The sequence below is a fragment of the Camarhynchus parvulus genome, chromosome 2, assembly GCF_901933205.1.
Source record: "Camarhynchus parvulus chromosome 2, STF_HiC, whole genome shotgun sequence".
Taxonomy (NCBI): domain Eukaryota; kingdom Metazoa; phylum Chordata; class Aves; order Passeriformes; family Thraupidae; genus Camarhynchus; species Camarhynchus parvulus.
The window spans coordinates 41270001-41287409 of record NC_044572.1 but is presented as its reverse complement, the minus strand read 5'-3'; the positions used below and the strand labels follow the sequence as shown (position 1 = coordinate 41287409).

The following is a 17409-nucleotide window of genomic DNA, read 5'->3' as shown; positions in this document are numbered from 1 at the left end:
TCAGATTTTATACCTAGGTGATATAAAATAAAGGCACTTGAGGTAAGAGGGAAAGATATTAAGCATTGCAAAATTGCTTTAAAAATTCAAGACCTTAAAAAAAAAAGAAAAAGGAAAGTGATTATGCATAGGTTTTGCTTTCATAATTTATTTAGAAAAAAATTAATTGAAGGCCACTGCCATATGAATAGCCTGCTGATGTTGCTGAATATTGGTTTTATGGCACAGACAAGCATCTTGTAATAAACAGGGCAGAAGCAGCAAGCTTGTTTGACATAAGATAATTACCTTACAGATAATCATGTCTGCTAAGCAGCAATGGGGACATTAACAACCGGATAACAAACAAGTGCACATGGGAGGATCTGAATGGTGGTGGCAGAAACAACCAGAACTGTAACTTGTTCCAGGGAGAGGAACAGTGCACAGCACAACTCCTGAGCTGTGTGCCACAGGCACTGGCCCTCCACTGCAGCAGAGCTGTGCTGGGATGTGTGCTGGGAGGCAATGAGTCACAGGCACAGCACTTGGTAATGATAAACAGCGTGACAAGTCCCCAGGCGCTGTTTGGAAAAGTGTGTGCCATCCAGGGTATTGCTTATTGCTCACCCAGCCAACCTGTTTCTGCAGCATGTCTGCTGAGGAGAGGCAGTGCAGAGACAACTGTGCTGGGATGTCCCTGCTGGGAGCAAGTTTCAGGTGTGTGGGTAGGACCAAGGGAGGTTATTCTCACAATATTTCTCACCAAAAAGAGTTACTGGTGTGATGACCAGTAATGCAGCTTCAGACAGGAAAATGCGAAATAGTGAATGCAAGAGAACAGATTTTTGCACAATCAGTAGTTTAACTGTGTCAGTTAAACTAACATTTATTAATGTTAAACGGCAATATCTTCATGTAAAGGACTAAAATTTTCTTGGAATGGAAAAGCAGTGTGAATTTGCAGTGAATTTGTTGAAATTTTTCTTTGTGAGGCTTTGATGGGGGAGAAGAAAAGAGAATTCCCATCTGCATCCTCTTTGCTTCAGAATTCCTGTGTGATATGTGCCATGGCAAAGTTGTGGTCATGTTTTAAGAAATTTCTGTAAATTGAAGCTGTTTGTATCCAAAATTTTGATTCAAACCCACCTCTCCATTGAAGGCTTCGGTGTTTTTCACACATGGCAGGTGAGAAAGAAAAGAAATTCCCATTTTAATACCCTGTTAGCATAGGAGGTCCAGGGATGTAGTACGTAAGCAGTGGCCCACTGAATGGGAAGTTGCACTGTTGTACCATGTGGAAAATGTGGGCAGTACTGGGAAAATTGCTGAGCTTGAAGTATGTTCAAATTTTTAAACTTTGGGCTGAGCTAAGAGATCCTGGTGATAGTAGAATGCAAGAGGTGTCAGAGTGACAATGAAATAACATGGCAGCCCAGCATCGGCACTTGTTAACAAGGGATGGAGGTATTAATTTGCAGTGGGAAAGTTCACAACCTGATGCAAATAGGATCAATTTCTGCCATGTGGCTCTGCTGAAAATCTGTGCCTGAGGACAGAATTTGGCTTCTCCTTAGTGCTCCTTGGCTGGCTGTAGCCTTCTTTTGTTTCCAGGAACTAATAGCTATTGCATTTTCACAGCAGGTAGAAATGAGGTTTAACTCTGTTGTTTTCTAAGTGTGGGAAAAAAAAGCCAAACCCAAGCCAAAAAAGGAGTATGTGTTTAAGACCATGTTTTTTTGCTGTTGTCTGTGTGTATTGTTCTATGCTTTAAGCCCCTAATTTTTTAATTACAGATACCTAGTGGAGGAAATTAAAAAAAGAGAGGGATTCCAGCTTCTTTTAGAGGTAAGTGAAATGAGAACTGAACTGTTGTTATTGTTAGGAAGCCTCAATTGTTTGATTTTGTTCTTTTTAGTCAATTACCAACTTGTATTTAAAGTACCTAATCTTGTCAGTTTATGTATTGGAGGTCCACAGATATGATTGAACACACATAACATGGGCTGTGTTCTCTACCATCATTCTACCTAATTTCTTCTGGTCCTGTATTGCCTCAGGGGGTGTAGAGAGCACTTTTCTATGAGAGTGAAGAGGCTGGCTGTAAAAAAAGCAATGCTTGCCAGAGCTACAAATAAGACCGTGTGCTGGATGGAAAAATAGTTTGATCCTAAAAATGGACTTTTCATAGTTAGAGTCCATATTTTTTCCCCTAGTTCTACTTTGACTCCCTTCTTCCTAAAAGCTACCCAAAAGTTCTGTGTTTCACTTGTTTTACTAAACCTGTCAGCTTATTTCCTGTTTGGAGAGCTTGTTTGGGGGAGGGTGGGTGTAGGGAATAGAGCTTGAGTACTGCTTTTTCACCTATCCTCAGCTCTTTGGTTAATGAGGGGGATGGTTATTGGGGGATGTTGCAAAGACCTGTCATTTTTATAAAAACCTTTTGCATTGTTGGAAGTGTGCTTATATGAAGGACAGGCAGATGTGTGTGATCAGGAGGAAGAGAGTACATGGAGAAGAATGGGAAATGGAGTAAGTGCCACCATGAGCATTCCAGGTTAGGCTAGACAAAACACAAAATGTGAAAAATATTTTATACTATTCATACAATATAAACTTTTCTTTTTAACTTTGAATACTGCTGAGCAGTTGAAGAATTTTAGACCAGCAGCACAGGATGGGGTCAGCAAAGTGGCAAGTCTGTTAAAAGGTGTCCATTTCTTGTTATTGTAAACCTTATCAGAGAGCCCAGGTCTGCTGTAGAGGTGAAAACTCTTGGTAAGAGCAGAGGCTGCTGTGTAGTTCCTGCAGGAGTGAGGCATCTGGATTTAAAGTGGATTTGAGAGGAGGACTATGAGAAAGAAGTTGATCTTCTTGAGTCCTATGAGTTTTTCTGTGAGTTGGGAAGTTGAAAGGGTTAAGAAAGTTTTCAGGAGTGCAGGGGATAAGCAATGGGAATTCAAAGAGAAGATGCTATGAGGCAACGAGGCCCAGCTGTGCAAGGCCTCTCTGACGGGAAGATGGGCTTCAGACAAGGATCTTAGGAAAATGATCCTCTGATACATGCAGCGAGGAAAAACCTGTAATGAGAATTGCTCTGTGGCCTGGAAATGCCAACTTGTGCTTGAGTCATCTTGAACTCTTCTGTGGTAAAATTGCTTACCTGCTTGAGTAAGACCTGTGACAACACACCCAGAAATAGAGTGTGAAGCATGGCTGGGGGTAGTTTTCTAGGATGAATGGTGTTTTCAGAGGGTAATGATGTATTTGATGTGTGACAGGAAACTGAGATAATCAAGAAGGCAATATGGGCAATGGCAATATGGTACTGTGTACCATCTGTCTGCTCCTGCCATCTGATTTTAAATAGTTTTTCAAGTAAACCCCATAACACTGAGCCAGTCCTTGTTCTTATGGGGAAGGCACTGCCTTTTCAGAGTCTGTGTTTACATGTGTACTCAAAGCAAGCTCTTTAGGGGAAGAAATGGGACTTTAAGAACTGATCTTTATTCCATTCAGCAGCAGCACACGGCAGGTTTGCAGCTCAGTTCCTGCTGACAATGATATTCTTCTTGATGATTTCACTGTCTTTAATGCATTCTTTGAATGAAGCAGAAAATTATATGAGCAGCCCTCAGTGGCCTTTCATGGAAGAACATCTCAGTTGGTGGGATCTCCTTGTTCAGGACACTGCCTGGGATTATAATAACAGCCACATCCACAGTGGGGCAAAGAGATGGGGTGGCTCAGCTACCAAGCTCCCTTTTAACAGTGTTTTTTCCTTTCCTCTGGTACTGATGAGGATGGCATGTGGGAGAGGAGTGGGGTGTGTGAGTTCACAATCCAAATTATCATAATCCATATTAAAATCTAGTTGCCATCTGAATGCTGTGCTGCAAATAGTGGAGGTCAAGATTGACTTAGTGGTTTGTGGGTTGTGTGGGATGGCATCACAAAATGTATCCATTCCTCATATTATTGTTCTCTATACAGGTAAACAAAAAAAAAGTTCCAAATTAGCAGGAAATGTATAGACATTGGACTGGCCTGCTGGGAACATTTTCTCAATCATATATGATACAGAAACCTCATAAGCACAAAATGCCTTATTTTATAATGCATGGTGAACAGCCACTTTGGCTGGGAGCCTTGCAGCAAACTCTGCTGAGTTTAAAGGCAAAATTTCCCTGGAGAGAAGCAGACATGTGAAGTCTCAGTCTTTGCTCAAAAGGCCTGCTTAGATATTAGACAGGATATATTCAGGATATGGTGCACACCCTGCAAGGGATCTTGAGATTCTTATAAAATGTGGCAATTGAGAAATTCAGCATTAACTCCAGCACTGTATAGTGTGCTCTATGATATGAGAGGAGATTGGCATTGTTCAGTAGAAAAATGATGAGGTTGCGAAAGTGTTAAATGGTCACAAAAACAGAGTTTTTGTGTTTTGTATAAAAGGCATGATTGGAAATTTCCATTTAAAAACCCCAAAACACTAAAAAGAAAATGTATTCTTTAAAGTTGCTTCAAATATGAATTCTGTAACTTACCTTCTGCACCTCTCTAATACTTTTTCTAGCCAAAGTTTTTTACTGAGTAAAACAGTTAAAGATGGATATAGGAAGAAGAAATTAAAAAGCAGCCCCTGGCAGCAGGAAGAGGAATGGATGATTTGAAAAATTATTTCTAATTTCGAAAAAAAGGAAACCAAAGGTGGCTTGGAGGAGGAAGCTTTAAAGGAAAGGGTATAAACTCAAAGGCTTCACCTTCACAAAAAATAAAGCAGAACTCTTTGAAAAGCTGTGATATGTGTCCCTATTACATCTTATAAACAATCACTTGTTCTCTTGTTTAGCCGGAGTATGCAAACGTCTGCTTTTGGTACATTCCACCAAGCTTAAGAAAAATGGAGGATGGACCTGAATTTTGGCAGAAGCTGCACCAGGTGAGTGTGATGTGTTACTTGAGGCTTACTGATTAATCTGTGTGCCAGATAAGAATGGGAAATAGCCCTCAGCTTTGCTCACCATTAGAACCAGTCAGTTGACTGGGGATTTAATCCTTAAATAGATGTTGGTAAGATCTACGTTTTTTATTAGTTTAGACGAATCTAATTATTTTTTTTCTTACTATAAGAGATGTAAGCATTAACAAGTATTCAGCTTGCTATCCAAGCTGTTAGCAGCTGGCAGAACTGAGAGAAGAGGAACAGTGTTGGAGCATCTCTTGTCTAGACAAATTATTCATTCATTACCTGTTTCATACACTTAGTGCTGTCCTTGGAACTTGGCTTGCATTATCTGTGATAATCTATGATAATGCAAGTGAGGAAGTGCATAAGAATATATTTCTGATGTTAAACATAAATGGCAGCAATGGGAAAATTCTGTGGGAAAATTTCACAGATGAGTGTCTTGGTAACTCTTTGCCATGCTGATAGAAAATCATGAACATCTTGGAAAAAAAGCGGCAGTAAAATTTTGAATTTACTAGTGGAGAATCATTAGTTAAGACTTAATTAAGAAACCACTAGACATTGTGGTATTATGTTTTACTGAATAAGTTATTCTACGAGGAATTGAATTGAATTCATTGTTCGCTCATTTCTGGAAGAGCTGTGGTGTTCTGTGTTTATTTTTTCATAGAATTTGCTACTAGAAGTTTAAATTAGAAGATAGATGTGTATATCATCTGCATACTATGTAAACAGGCATACATACTTTATATACATGCTTCCTGTGACATCTGCTCTCATTTCAGCAGCTTTCACAGGAATCACTTTCAATTTTTGCTGGAATGTCTTTAGGAGAGAGATCTTCCTTAACCCCATCTGTATTGTTTTGGAAAGTATACTTTTGTAGTCCAGAATCATGCATAGCCACAGTATGGATGCAAGGGCTTGGCATTTACCATCCTTTCACAAGGTTGTGTTCCTTTTGTTTGGGGCTTCCTGTCCTCTCCTTAGAGTGGAAGCCTTACATGTGAATATGCGTGTGTATATATGTGTGCATGTATGTGTGTATACAGAGCTTTATAACAGCTCATCTACTCATGGAGAGTGAGGATTTGGGAATGAGCAACTGGAAGGCATAGAAGAAAAAAATGCTGCAAGTGTCACTGTTTGATTTATGTGGCTACAGATGGGACCAAGGAGGGAAAGGATGAAGCACAACAAATGGCTTTTGAGCATGTATTTTGAGTGGGCTATGGAGTGTAACTTACTGGTTCTTTGCTCTGTTACTCTATGGCGCTTCTAGTCAGGGTAGGGAATAGATACCTGCCTTTATTTTATGTACCAATATAGATAGATTGATTCTAGAAATACAAATTTCCTAGCCAGTGTTTTTGGAAAAGTACTTGGAGGGAAAGAAGCTTGCGTGCAATTTCTTCGAAGAACTGACCACTGCTGCAGATCTCAACCACTCTTTTCATGAGCAAGGTGACATTTTCTTGATTCTTATATCTCCTCTGATGAAAACTTAAGAAATCCCAATTCTAAGACATAAACTATTTCACTCTTCCCCATAAAAGCCTGAAAAAAAAATCTAGTGCAAAAGAGACAAAAGCTAGAAAACAGCACAGATTTCTCTCCTGGAGGAAACAACAAATGATTATTGTTAGTTGCGTTATTTTAGACACTGCTGGGAAGCAGTTTGACACTGCAGAAGCGAGCCTGTTTCACAGTGAAAACATGTTCTTTCACCTTCCTGATTCTCTGCAGGGATAGGTCTGGGGTTACTCTGCTTTTTGGATGCTGAACGCCAGTTTGGGGCACAACATGTATCAGTGAGCAGATAAGATGACAGCACTGGCCCAGAAAAATAAGACTGACTTGACTTTTTCAGCTAAGATCAATTTGTTTTAACATTGCTGATGCAACCATCATGGTCATTATATTACATTAATCAATACAAATATATTGCTGGACAAGAAGGAATCCATCCTGATCAGCAAGGTGTAAATGATAAGAGCATTAAGGCTGGAGAGGTTGTAACATGGCGCTGTTGATTGACAGATGGGGCTGTGACAGTTTCTTGATTGCAAGCAGTTCCTGAATATTCCCATAATATCACTAAAATGAGCATTAAAATGCTTTCATTCACAATTTCTCTTTTCACACCACATTTTAACATCACAGTTATTCTGTTTATCCAGAAATCAATCTTCCTTTTTGTTGACCTCCATAACTGACAATAATTAAGAAAACATATGTCTTAAAAATCCCTAGGGCAAGCAATTGATTTTATTAAACTACTTGTTCAGCAATATTGTTCAGAATAACATGCTGTCTTTTAAAGCTAGTTATATGAGTTTTAGTGCTGGTGAAAGTTGATAAGCAAATTGTTCAGATCTAAAGTCCTCAGGTTTGTGAAGAATTTGCATAGTCCTATGCAAAATAGCCTTGGAGGTTTTCTGCTGTACTGGCTCTTCTCCAGTTTCCATGGCCCATTTTATATGGAAATGTGTTGGGACTGACTGGATTGTGGTGTGATACCTGATTCTGATGTCAGCTTTCTTGTTGTCCTACATAGAATGTGTCTCTCAGAAGCTTTTTTTTTTTTTTTTGGGTAGGCTGTTTGTTTGTTTTAAATTCTTGAGCCTTCAACTGTGAAATTTGGGCTCTTCAGAATCTCCTACATTCAAAACAGAAAGGTGATAGAAGCCTGAAGGATTTGGAACAGCCACTAACTGGTCATTTGATTCATCACCTGAACAATTTAGGGAGTGAGAAAACAACATGGTTGTTGTTTGGTGGGGGAAGTAAAGAACAGCATGAATGGCACATTCCTCTGTTGTGTGTGAAATTGGGAATTCTGTGCACATCCACAGTCTGACACCGCTTTGATCTTTTGGGATTACAGCAGCAGTTGGCTGTGTAGTGAAACTAGTTCTATAAACAGTGCAGCAAGGCTTTGGGTGCAGTGAAATGGTCCAAGGCAGTCCATGCCTTGGGCACTGAGCAGCATGCTGAGGCACTGCACATGGTATAGCCCATAAGCGACCCGGTGTAAAGCATTTTCCAGCGCCATTCTTCAAAAGTGAGGAGAGATTTCTTCTTGTAGAAACCCTGCAAACGGGCCCTCTGTGGTAGTTGAGGAGTTGCTGGTAGAGTCACCTGGAATTATCTGTCAGAGATGTTATTTTGTCATTGCAGACTGGGGGCTGCAGTCTCTGACCTGGAGCTGGCATAATTGTCGGGATGAAGGAGCGATGGCTTTGCCAGTGCTGTATGCGCCCCCCAGTGGGAATTTCGCTCCTTTTCCTTTGGTGACACACAGTGGGATTTATTTTGTTTACTGCTTAGAATGGTCAGCTTATCACGGGGTCACGGTGAGAAAAGCTGAACTGGAAATTGCAAGGCAGAAATGGGAGTGAGGGAAGAAGTAAAAGCACACAAGCAGATATAATTTCAGTTTTAGTATTTTCTTCATACCTACAAATATCTCTGCACATTCTTGCAACAATCTTCTCTTTAGAAAAGTCAGCTTTCTCAGCTTATACTGAAATGCGTGCAGATGTTGTAGAATTAGCTGATTGTTAGTGATAGCACCTCTGGAAAACCTCCTGGCAGCACAGAGGATGCTAGGACACAAGGAAGAGTTTGGAGGGATACATTTCGAACTGTCCTGTTGCCATCCTGCTGCTAACCCAGTCAGCTAGCTATGTCTTACTCATTCTGGATCAATTTGTAGTCTGGCAAAACTCAGACTTTGGTCTTGCAGACTAAAAGACAACACAGAAGTAACTGTTTTAACAGACCCCTCCTCCTGCAGGACCCTGGCCTTGCCAAATGATCGTGGAGCATGACTGTAGGTAGAGTGCTATGTAATGAATACTGCTCGGTAAAGAAGGCTAGTGGTTTATTGCTAAGTACCACTTTAGACCTCAAAATCTAGGTTCAAAAAGCAGCAGTAGGTTCCTAGAAAGCCTTTTGTGATTTACTAAACTTTGCCTGCTCTGTAGTTCTAAAAAAACATATGCTGGAGTATTAGATTTCCAATGGTTCAGTAAAGCTTTTATACACAGCTGTTAGATTCAGTAACTCCAAATTCTAGAATCTCAGTCTCAGACTCCACTTCTGTGATGCAGTTGGTGTTTTTTAGTTTTGTTTCCTTCCTTTCCTTTTGAGGATTTTTGGCCAAGTAATACAAAATTTATTGGCTGATATAGAAGGCTCAGGATGCAAAGTCATGTTAAAGTAGTAATGTTCTACTAAAGCCTGTATAGCTTGGAATACCATTTTGCCCCTCCTCTCTTCACCTTAGTAAAAGGTAACCTTATTCCAGCCTTTCTGTCCTATTTAGGAGAAGAATATATCTCTATCTGAAGGCATATCTGTAAAATCTCCTGTCATCCTGAATGGTGTTGTGATACATTTGCCTAATGAGAGATTTCATCTCAAAGCATAAATGTAAGGAGGTTGAAGAGGTGTTGCCTTGGCAACCCCTGAATCTTGTGATCTTTGTAGTAAATAAAAAAAAAAACCTAATCAAGGACCAGATTCAGCAGTATTTATGTATTTAAAATACCTATTGATTATGGTACAAGATTTGAATGGGAAGGGAAAACAAGATCTCCAGTTGGTTATATTGACAAAGTTTGTTCTCTGCATTGTGGAAGAACAAGAGAAAAATGACATGAGTTATAATCACAGTATTAAATGCAGTGAAATCAGGTTTATGCATAAGAAAGGTCCTAAATATGTCACTGCTAGTGTATTTCTACTTGAAATAGATTTGTGTGCAAAATGTTATTTGATTTGCTGTCATCCCTGTGTTTTTCTTATTCTTGAAGAAGGAAACAATTGAATGTTAGTTTCATGTGTGTGTTTGAAGAGTAATGGCAGAGACAGGGTTCTGTGAACTTTCCTTACATAAGTAACTTTTATGGTAGCCAGTAGCCTACTGCCTCTAGCATCCAGCTCAGTTTGACACTAGTTTTGGTGGAGGGCTGCAACAAATTATAAGAAAAAAATGGTAAGATTTGCACAGAAATATACAGGAGTTAGATTGGCCAAATCATTGGCTTCCATGACAAGGTGACCAGCTTAGTGAGGAAGGAAAGGCTGTGGGTGTTGTCCATCTAGACTTCACTAGTGCCATCCCTCAAGGTCTTTGCTTTCTCTTAAAGCACCCTTCAAATCTCTTGTGGACTTCAAGAAACAAAAATCCGCAGATGGAAGAGATTGCTTTGGCAATCTTTCTTTTAGACAGGGGATTGGTGGATTGTCATTCCAGCATATCAGATGGGACCTCTGAAGGGGCTGTTCAAATACATTTGATTTGTCAGGGGAATCAAGGTCAACAAAAGCTTCAGATTCATCCTGTAAAACTTAAGGCACTTACCCAGGGAAGCTGCTTGAGGAACTGGCTTGTTCTCCATCTTTAACATGGAGAACAAGAAAGGGAGCTCCCAGATCATGATTTAGGCAACCTGCAGTCAGAAGCACCCTTGGGAAAGACGTCATTATTCAGAAGGGGGACCTAAGAGGTGCCATGATCCTTGACTGGCTGCATTATTTCTAAATACAGGTAAAAAGAACCTAACACTAAATCCTCAGCATGCTGTGTGCTGCTTTAGATTTCTATTTCACAGGCTTCTGGAGAGAAGGGCTGCAAAATCTCCTCCTGATTGAATGGACCAAGCTACATTCTCATTGTTGTGTTCAAGAGGGGCAGAAATGCAGCATTCCAGGAGAGGTGAGATCAGGAGGGCCCATGGAGGCAGGGCTGCAGGCAAGGACCCTAGGCGAGAGAGGTTCAGCAAGCACTGAAGCCACAGAATAAGTAACAAGATAATAATCAAGATTTAGGTTGTTAGGTGACCATTCCTCAGCATAAGGTGATGCTTAGAAGTTTAATAATAAAATAGGCATTAATTTTTTAAAGTAGCAACATCTCTTATTTTGCAGCTATTACTGCATAATATTACAGAGCAGATGAGTAAAATTTTTGTAGTTTGGCTGCATGTAAATGACTCTTATTGTTAAGAAGAAAGGTCTAAGCTTTGATAAATGAGACAAAACATTACAGTATAATATAATAGCAGAGAAAAATTATAGCAGTGTTTCAGTACCTCTTTAATGAGGGATTTGCACACTTTCCCTTTTAATATGTGTCTTCTTCTGCAGTTTTGTATAGCTCATCAGTACAAAAGTGACGGTAGCTGTTAATTAAACAGGGTATTTAACATTACTTTGTTTTAAAAGTATTCTCCATAGAATTGGGTTATAAGAATACAAAAATAACATGCTTTAAAAAAATTGTTAATTCAGAATAAAATATTTTGGTTTCTGAGTGTGTATCTGCTTATAGCTGGAATTTATGTTTTGTTTTTTTTCTCTTTTGTATTTATTCTTGCATGATTACTGAAGTATAGTGTTAGTCTAAGGGTCTGAATTGGCTGGTGAAGTCTTCATTAGGAGAAGTAGGAGTTAATGCACTTGACAGTGCCCGTTTCACCTTAGGACTCCACCCAGGTGTTAGGGGCACTTCAGTTTATATTTTACATTGGTGAGGTTGTACACCTGCCTAACTTTCAGCCACATATAATGGTGTGTCAGAGTGACCTGATCTCACACTTGCTCTTTGATGGGATATCGGGCATATCAAGTGTGTGTATGGGGTTAGAACAGATGTATATTTCTATGACTCTATTGTAACTACAGTAGATGTAATAAAATAAGACAAGGCTGTGAACTGCTTCCAGCCCCTGCTTTCTATAATAGTCCTAAGTGATACTGTAGTAATTCAGGACATGACAGTCATATTTCTGAGATATTTCAGACATATTTCTGTTCTAGCTTTCTACTTTGTCCCTTATTGCAGACTGACTTTTCAGGGATGTGTAGTATCAGTTGGGCTCCAGTGAAAGACAGTCCCATTCATGCAGAAATCTTTACATATGTTCGGCCAGTGGTGCTTGTCTCAGTTGATGCAAATAGGCAACAATCAACGTCACTAAATAATACATCTGGCAGCAAAACAACTCCATTTTAAAAACATTGCTGCACAGCTACTAAAACTACACTTCAATTCTTGGGAGAAAAAAAAAGAAAAGAAACCCCAATGATTTTGATGCTGAATGGTTTACTAGATGAGAGTGCAGGGCAACTTTTGTCAGGGACTTAGCATTGAGCTGTGCACGTTCAAGGCACACTGGGGACTGGGGTCTATTGATCCCTGGTGCTCAGCCTACTGAAACAATCAAAGCTGGTGGGAGGGAGTCTGCTGCAGCTCCATATGTTGCATTCAAGTTGAACAAGGATTTCGTCTTCCCCAAGCCACCTGCAGAGTAAGATTGCTCAGATCTCCAGAGATGAAGTAGGTTTCACACTAGTTATTTCTTGCTTGAAATCCTTTTAAGGATAATGGAGGGCCCAATAATTTCTCCATGTGGTAATACACATAATGGCATGAAATGAAGCTGGGGGCAGTAGACAAAGTGGAGAGAAGTATTGTTAGGAAATAAAATCACAGGAGACCCACAGATTCAAAGTAAAGGACCAAACCTTCCAAGGAGGTGACTGCAAGATGTGTTTCCATCACAATATGAAATGCTCTGTGATGATACCTTACTGGCTCAAGTACTAGGAGCCATATGGCCACAGGCTAAACATGGTATTTAATTCAGGTTAAAAAAGGAACAGTTGACATGACTGTTCTTTCAGGACCAAAGCAAATCACCTGTGGTGTTGGTATATGTTTTGTGTAGGTGTACTCCGTTCTTACAGGGAAAACATGGGTTCCGCTTGTCCAATGTCTTACAATTTTTGCAGGCTTAGACCTGAGCATCACTCTAGCTTTCAGTTCAGATATTGAAAAGATCCTGTTTTCAAATCTTTGCATTGTTAAAAGCTTCACATATAATGAATCTTTCTGTTTGTATACAGGAAGCTTCTAAAAAGTCTTATCTTGTGACAGGTCGACAGAGGTGGTGGGGATTCAGTGGAACTGCATTCTCTGCTTTATTGCACAGACTCAATTTACTAGAGGGCACTTAAGCACTGTATAAGAGCTCCTTGCTATTTTTGTGCGAACAAAGACAGTACTTTTTAATTTGTATGGCTTTCAAATAGATACAACCTGTTACCCAGAGCAGCAGATGCTTCGCACCCATTGTTAAGCATCTCTTAAACTGTGGAAAGACCAAGAGGGTAAAACAACCCCATTTCTTTTCCAGAAAGGCGAATGTTTGGGGGGACTATGTGAAAATGGTGCAATTAATAGAAATTAAGCAGCTAGTTGGCAACAGAAAATTGTTTTCTCTGTGTTCAGGCACAATTGAAAAAGCTAATCTGAAAACTATGTCAACTATGACTTTTTTTGAAAGCAAATATTAAACTACTTTTTGAGTATAGAAAAGAGAAGGGAATTTGTAATGAATGTAAGGGTTTTTCATGTCTCTTTGTTTGTTAGCATTAAAAGCACTACAATGTCATCCTTGTTTGTACCTTTCAGCATTTCCCAATAGCATAACAAAAATAAGTACTTCTTACTTGGAGTCATGGTGCTCCGCAGAACAGTATTGTATTTTTGTTCATTACTGCTACAGAAATGAAAAAAAAAATCATATTTTGTAATGCAACACTGTGAAACTCTTTAGAACTGTCCCAGTGTTTCAATGTAAATGCATGTGTCTTCCTATGCATACACATGTTTATGGGTGTGTATTTACCCCCTGGGATCATATAAAGGAAAATTATTATTGAAAGGGAGAGGATGGAATAACATATAGTGTTACTCAAGTAACTTCATTGTAAAAAAAAAAACTTGTAAAAGGAATCACAGAACAGTTGATGTTTGAAGGGAACATTGTAGGTCTTTCAGCTCCTGACACCTAGAGTCAGATGTCCAGGACAATGTCCAGGTGACTTTTTAATATCTCCAAGGATGAGACACTCCATAACCTCCTTGGGCAGGTGTTTCATCACCCCGACAATGAAAAAGTACTTTCAGATTCCTGACTACATAGCACTTGTTTGCCCAATCAGCATGTATTTTCCTCTGCTTAAATGGGACTAATTACACTTCCTTTGCTTAATTTTGGAGTTAGAACATATTGGCTAATATTTTAAATGGCCTTTTGTGCCTCTCTGGGAAGAGAACTGCTTTTAGCAAGAAAGCAGAGTTTGAAGACACTCAGCACATTTTGTTCTGCCTGACCTTATGCACTTTGTTCTCCTAAGGCAGCACTGTGCTCCTGAATATCTGTGCACCCCTTCATTCTGCTCTCTTGATGCCATATGCACATTAATAACCAATGATAGAAGAAAAAAAAGTTCGAGTTACAGGTTGAACTCCAAACTACTGCTTTTCTGAAAGTATCATAGATCATGTTTAATAGCCTGTGGATCAAAATGAAACCCAGCATATATCACAGGGGAACTCAATAATTGAAGCATTCTGGGAATGTCTAAGTACTGGAGTGCTAAGGTCCCTAGAAGCTTCATTCTGTGCTGTTTTTACCTGAATAAAAACCCCATCATCTATTTTTTATAACAAATTTTAATAATATTTTAATGCACTGACTTAAATTATTTTATCTGACATTCAGGGGAACAATAAACTCCTTTTTTAGCCCCTTTCAACTCCTAATTTTCTGCAAATGAGCAAAACAGTCCTTGAGAGACATTAGCATTTCAGGGTATCTCCAGTACACTTGACTCATGGCTATCTCATCTCTGTCCTGGGTGTCTGCAGAATGGTCCCTCAGGAGCACTGAACATGTTCTCTGGGTCTGTGAAGCTGATCTATCTGTCTGCCAGCTCTGAATTTACTCCTTTCATATGAGAAGCCTCAGGGGCTCTCTGAAGGATCCTAACTGGTCTCCTGGTGATGAGAAAGCAATAATTTGCAAGCCTGAAGCTGCACAGGTGGTACTGTGTGGGTATGGTGAGGATGTATAGTTTTGTCTCAGAAAAACAGCAGTAACAGAAGGCTTTTGTGGACTTGCTGCTCTGCAGTTTGCACAAGGGATAAATTCTTTTCCCATTTAAACATGGTAGAAGGAAGGTTGACTTTTCTAGCACTTTTCTAGCACCCTGGCAGAGAAAAAAAAAACAACTTGGGATGTGGCCCTGGGAGGGTTTTGGTGTGCAGTTCAGAGAATCTGTTTTACGGTGGGAGTTTGAACTGAATGGGGTTGATGACTGAAGTGATTTTTAGGTGAGGATTTTAGGGTGCACTAGGGACTGGTAAGGGAACTGCCCACCAGAGCCACTGGCTTGATACATGATGGCTATATATATTCCTTTATGATGGTTATATATATACTCATTAACCTCACTAATAATTGGTATTTCAATGCTGAAGGGTACATGTAGGATAGCAGCAATATCTACCCCTCCCCTTACTCCTGTGCATAGGAGGAATCTCACTGAGAGTGAAAGTAAAGAGCATGGCCAAGCAAAAATCATTGGAATGGAAGGCCCCATTTCTTGGTGCCTTTCCCTCTGCAAGTGTGTGGTAACAGGGCCTTCTCTGAGTGCTTTAGATATAAAGGTACTTGAATATCAGAAGTTGCAGGTGGATGAATGAACAGTGGGTAGTAGTGTGGTCTGTTGGTGGTGTGTTTTTTAAATGAACCATTTCTACACTGCTCATTAAAGTTCCTTCTTTACAAGGTTACAAATCTTTCTGGTGGTATTGGTGGGGGTGCCAGCCCTGCCAGCTGGTACCTGCTGTGGTTTCTGAATGAAAGAAGTGTCTTCTAGCATTCTGTTGGGTTTGGCATGTTCAATAAATAACAACAGTGAATTGACCATAGTGCAATAATAGTGATCATAAGATAAATAGCATAATGATTTTTTTGGTCATTTTCTCATGAGTTGGACAGAAGGAAAATAAAATCTTTGAGTTTCACCCTTAATTAATGGACTGCTACAACATGAATTACTATGTGTTTGATGGAAAATAAGATTTTTTTTTCTGTTTTATCAGCCAGAAAGGAGCAGCTGCTGAACAGAATAAGTCTTTATTTTGCCTCACAGTAAAGGTAAACTTCCACTGTAGTCTGAAACCTGGGTGACAATTTCACCAGTAGCTTAGCCTATCTGGGGAAATATTCACTCTATTTGTTATATGAGGCATAAGTAGGGAACTCCCATGTCAGTGGAGTTTCAGAGGATGTGAACAATGGGGCAAATGCAGCATCTCTGAAAAAGAATTGCAATCATAATTCATAGTTCACAAATATTCAATAAAAGAATGGTTTAGAGGTTGTTTTAGGGTACTGTCATTGTCTGCTTGGCCAGCTCTATATTTTGGAGACTCTTCTCTGGGTAGACCAGTGACTTTTGTATAAGCACATCTTCTAGAAAGCATCTATTCTTGAGTGGAAAACATCAAGGAATGATAAAACTAACATATTCTTTGGCATCTCCTACAATAGCTAATTATCCTTCCTGTACAAAATGGTGGTGAAAAACTGCTTACCCACACTAAAATAGCCTTCTCTAATGTGTTTTCCCTTTTGCTAATAAGTTATCATCAAGTCACCTCTCATTCATCTATTTATAAACTAAATAGATTCATATCTTTAGGTCTTCATTAGACATTGAGTTATTTCTGTGGCTGTCATCATCATCCTTCCCATTTTTCATTATTGTAAAAAACCCCAACAAATATCTGAACTATGCCAGCACCTCTGTTTCCACTACTGTATGTGAAGATAAAATTGTCTCCCTAATGCCTGCGCGCTTGTTTATAAAATCGTGGATCATATTACATTTTTTCTTCTACTGTTTTTCTTTGGGAGGCTCTGTAAAAAAAATAAATATAGGTGATGAATGCTGAAATGAAAAGTTTTCTTGTGTGTATAAATTGCTAATTTGAGAACAAAATAAATTGTCAAGGCATCTTGAGTGGTTTGGATTATTTTTCCCATTGGCCTATGGGAAACAAACTGACATCCCAGATAAACCAGTGGTCCTATGATCTGTGAATCTTTGTTTGAGAGCAGTCTTGACTGTTTTAAAGCACTCCCATAAATGACCTAATTACAAAACTTTGTTGTCTGCCTCTTGACAGAACTTTTAAAAGCTGATTTTGGCTTGGGTGTAGAGTGAAAACAATTGCAGAGAAGTCAGTTTCTTACCAGGAAGGACTTTTGGCTTCTGATGGAAGCTCTTATGAATTTTGTTTTATTGTTGACTGCTACAGTCTTTTCAGAGTCACTGTTTTTAGGGTAGTCATCCATTTTGAGCTGTTTCTGGGTTTTTAATTTGCATGCATAACTTTCTTTTGAGTGAGTTTGTGCAGTCCAGGTCTGTGCAATGGCTTGTCTTCCTCGTTTTTCTCCCTTTGTGAGTCTCTCACTTGCAAATGGTATCAGCTGTCATTTATTGACTTTCAGAAAACCAACAGTGAGGATCAGCTTCAAGGTTAATCCTGATCTCTGTGGAGCCTCACTAGCTGTTTGATTGACATT

At 39.4% G+C, this 17409-nt stretch overlaps 1 protein-coding gene across 1 annotated transcript in view; it reads left to right on the top strand.

Moving 5' to 3' along the window:
• The window catches only part of GADL1 (glutamate decarboxylase like 1), a 79405-nt gene that overhangs the window by 42510 nt on the left and 19486 nt on the right, over positions 1–17409 (top strand). Inside the window, exons 13-14 of the mRNA XM_030971642.1 lie at positions 1776–1827; positions 4835–4924. Of these exons, the coding sequence (XP_030827502.1) occupies positions 1776–1827; positions 4835–4924 (142 nt within the window). The remainder of the gene's footprint in view (positions 1–1775; positions 1828–4834; positions 4925–17409) is intronic.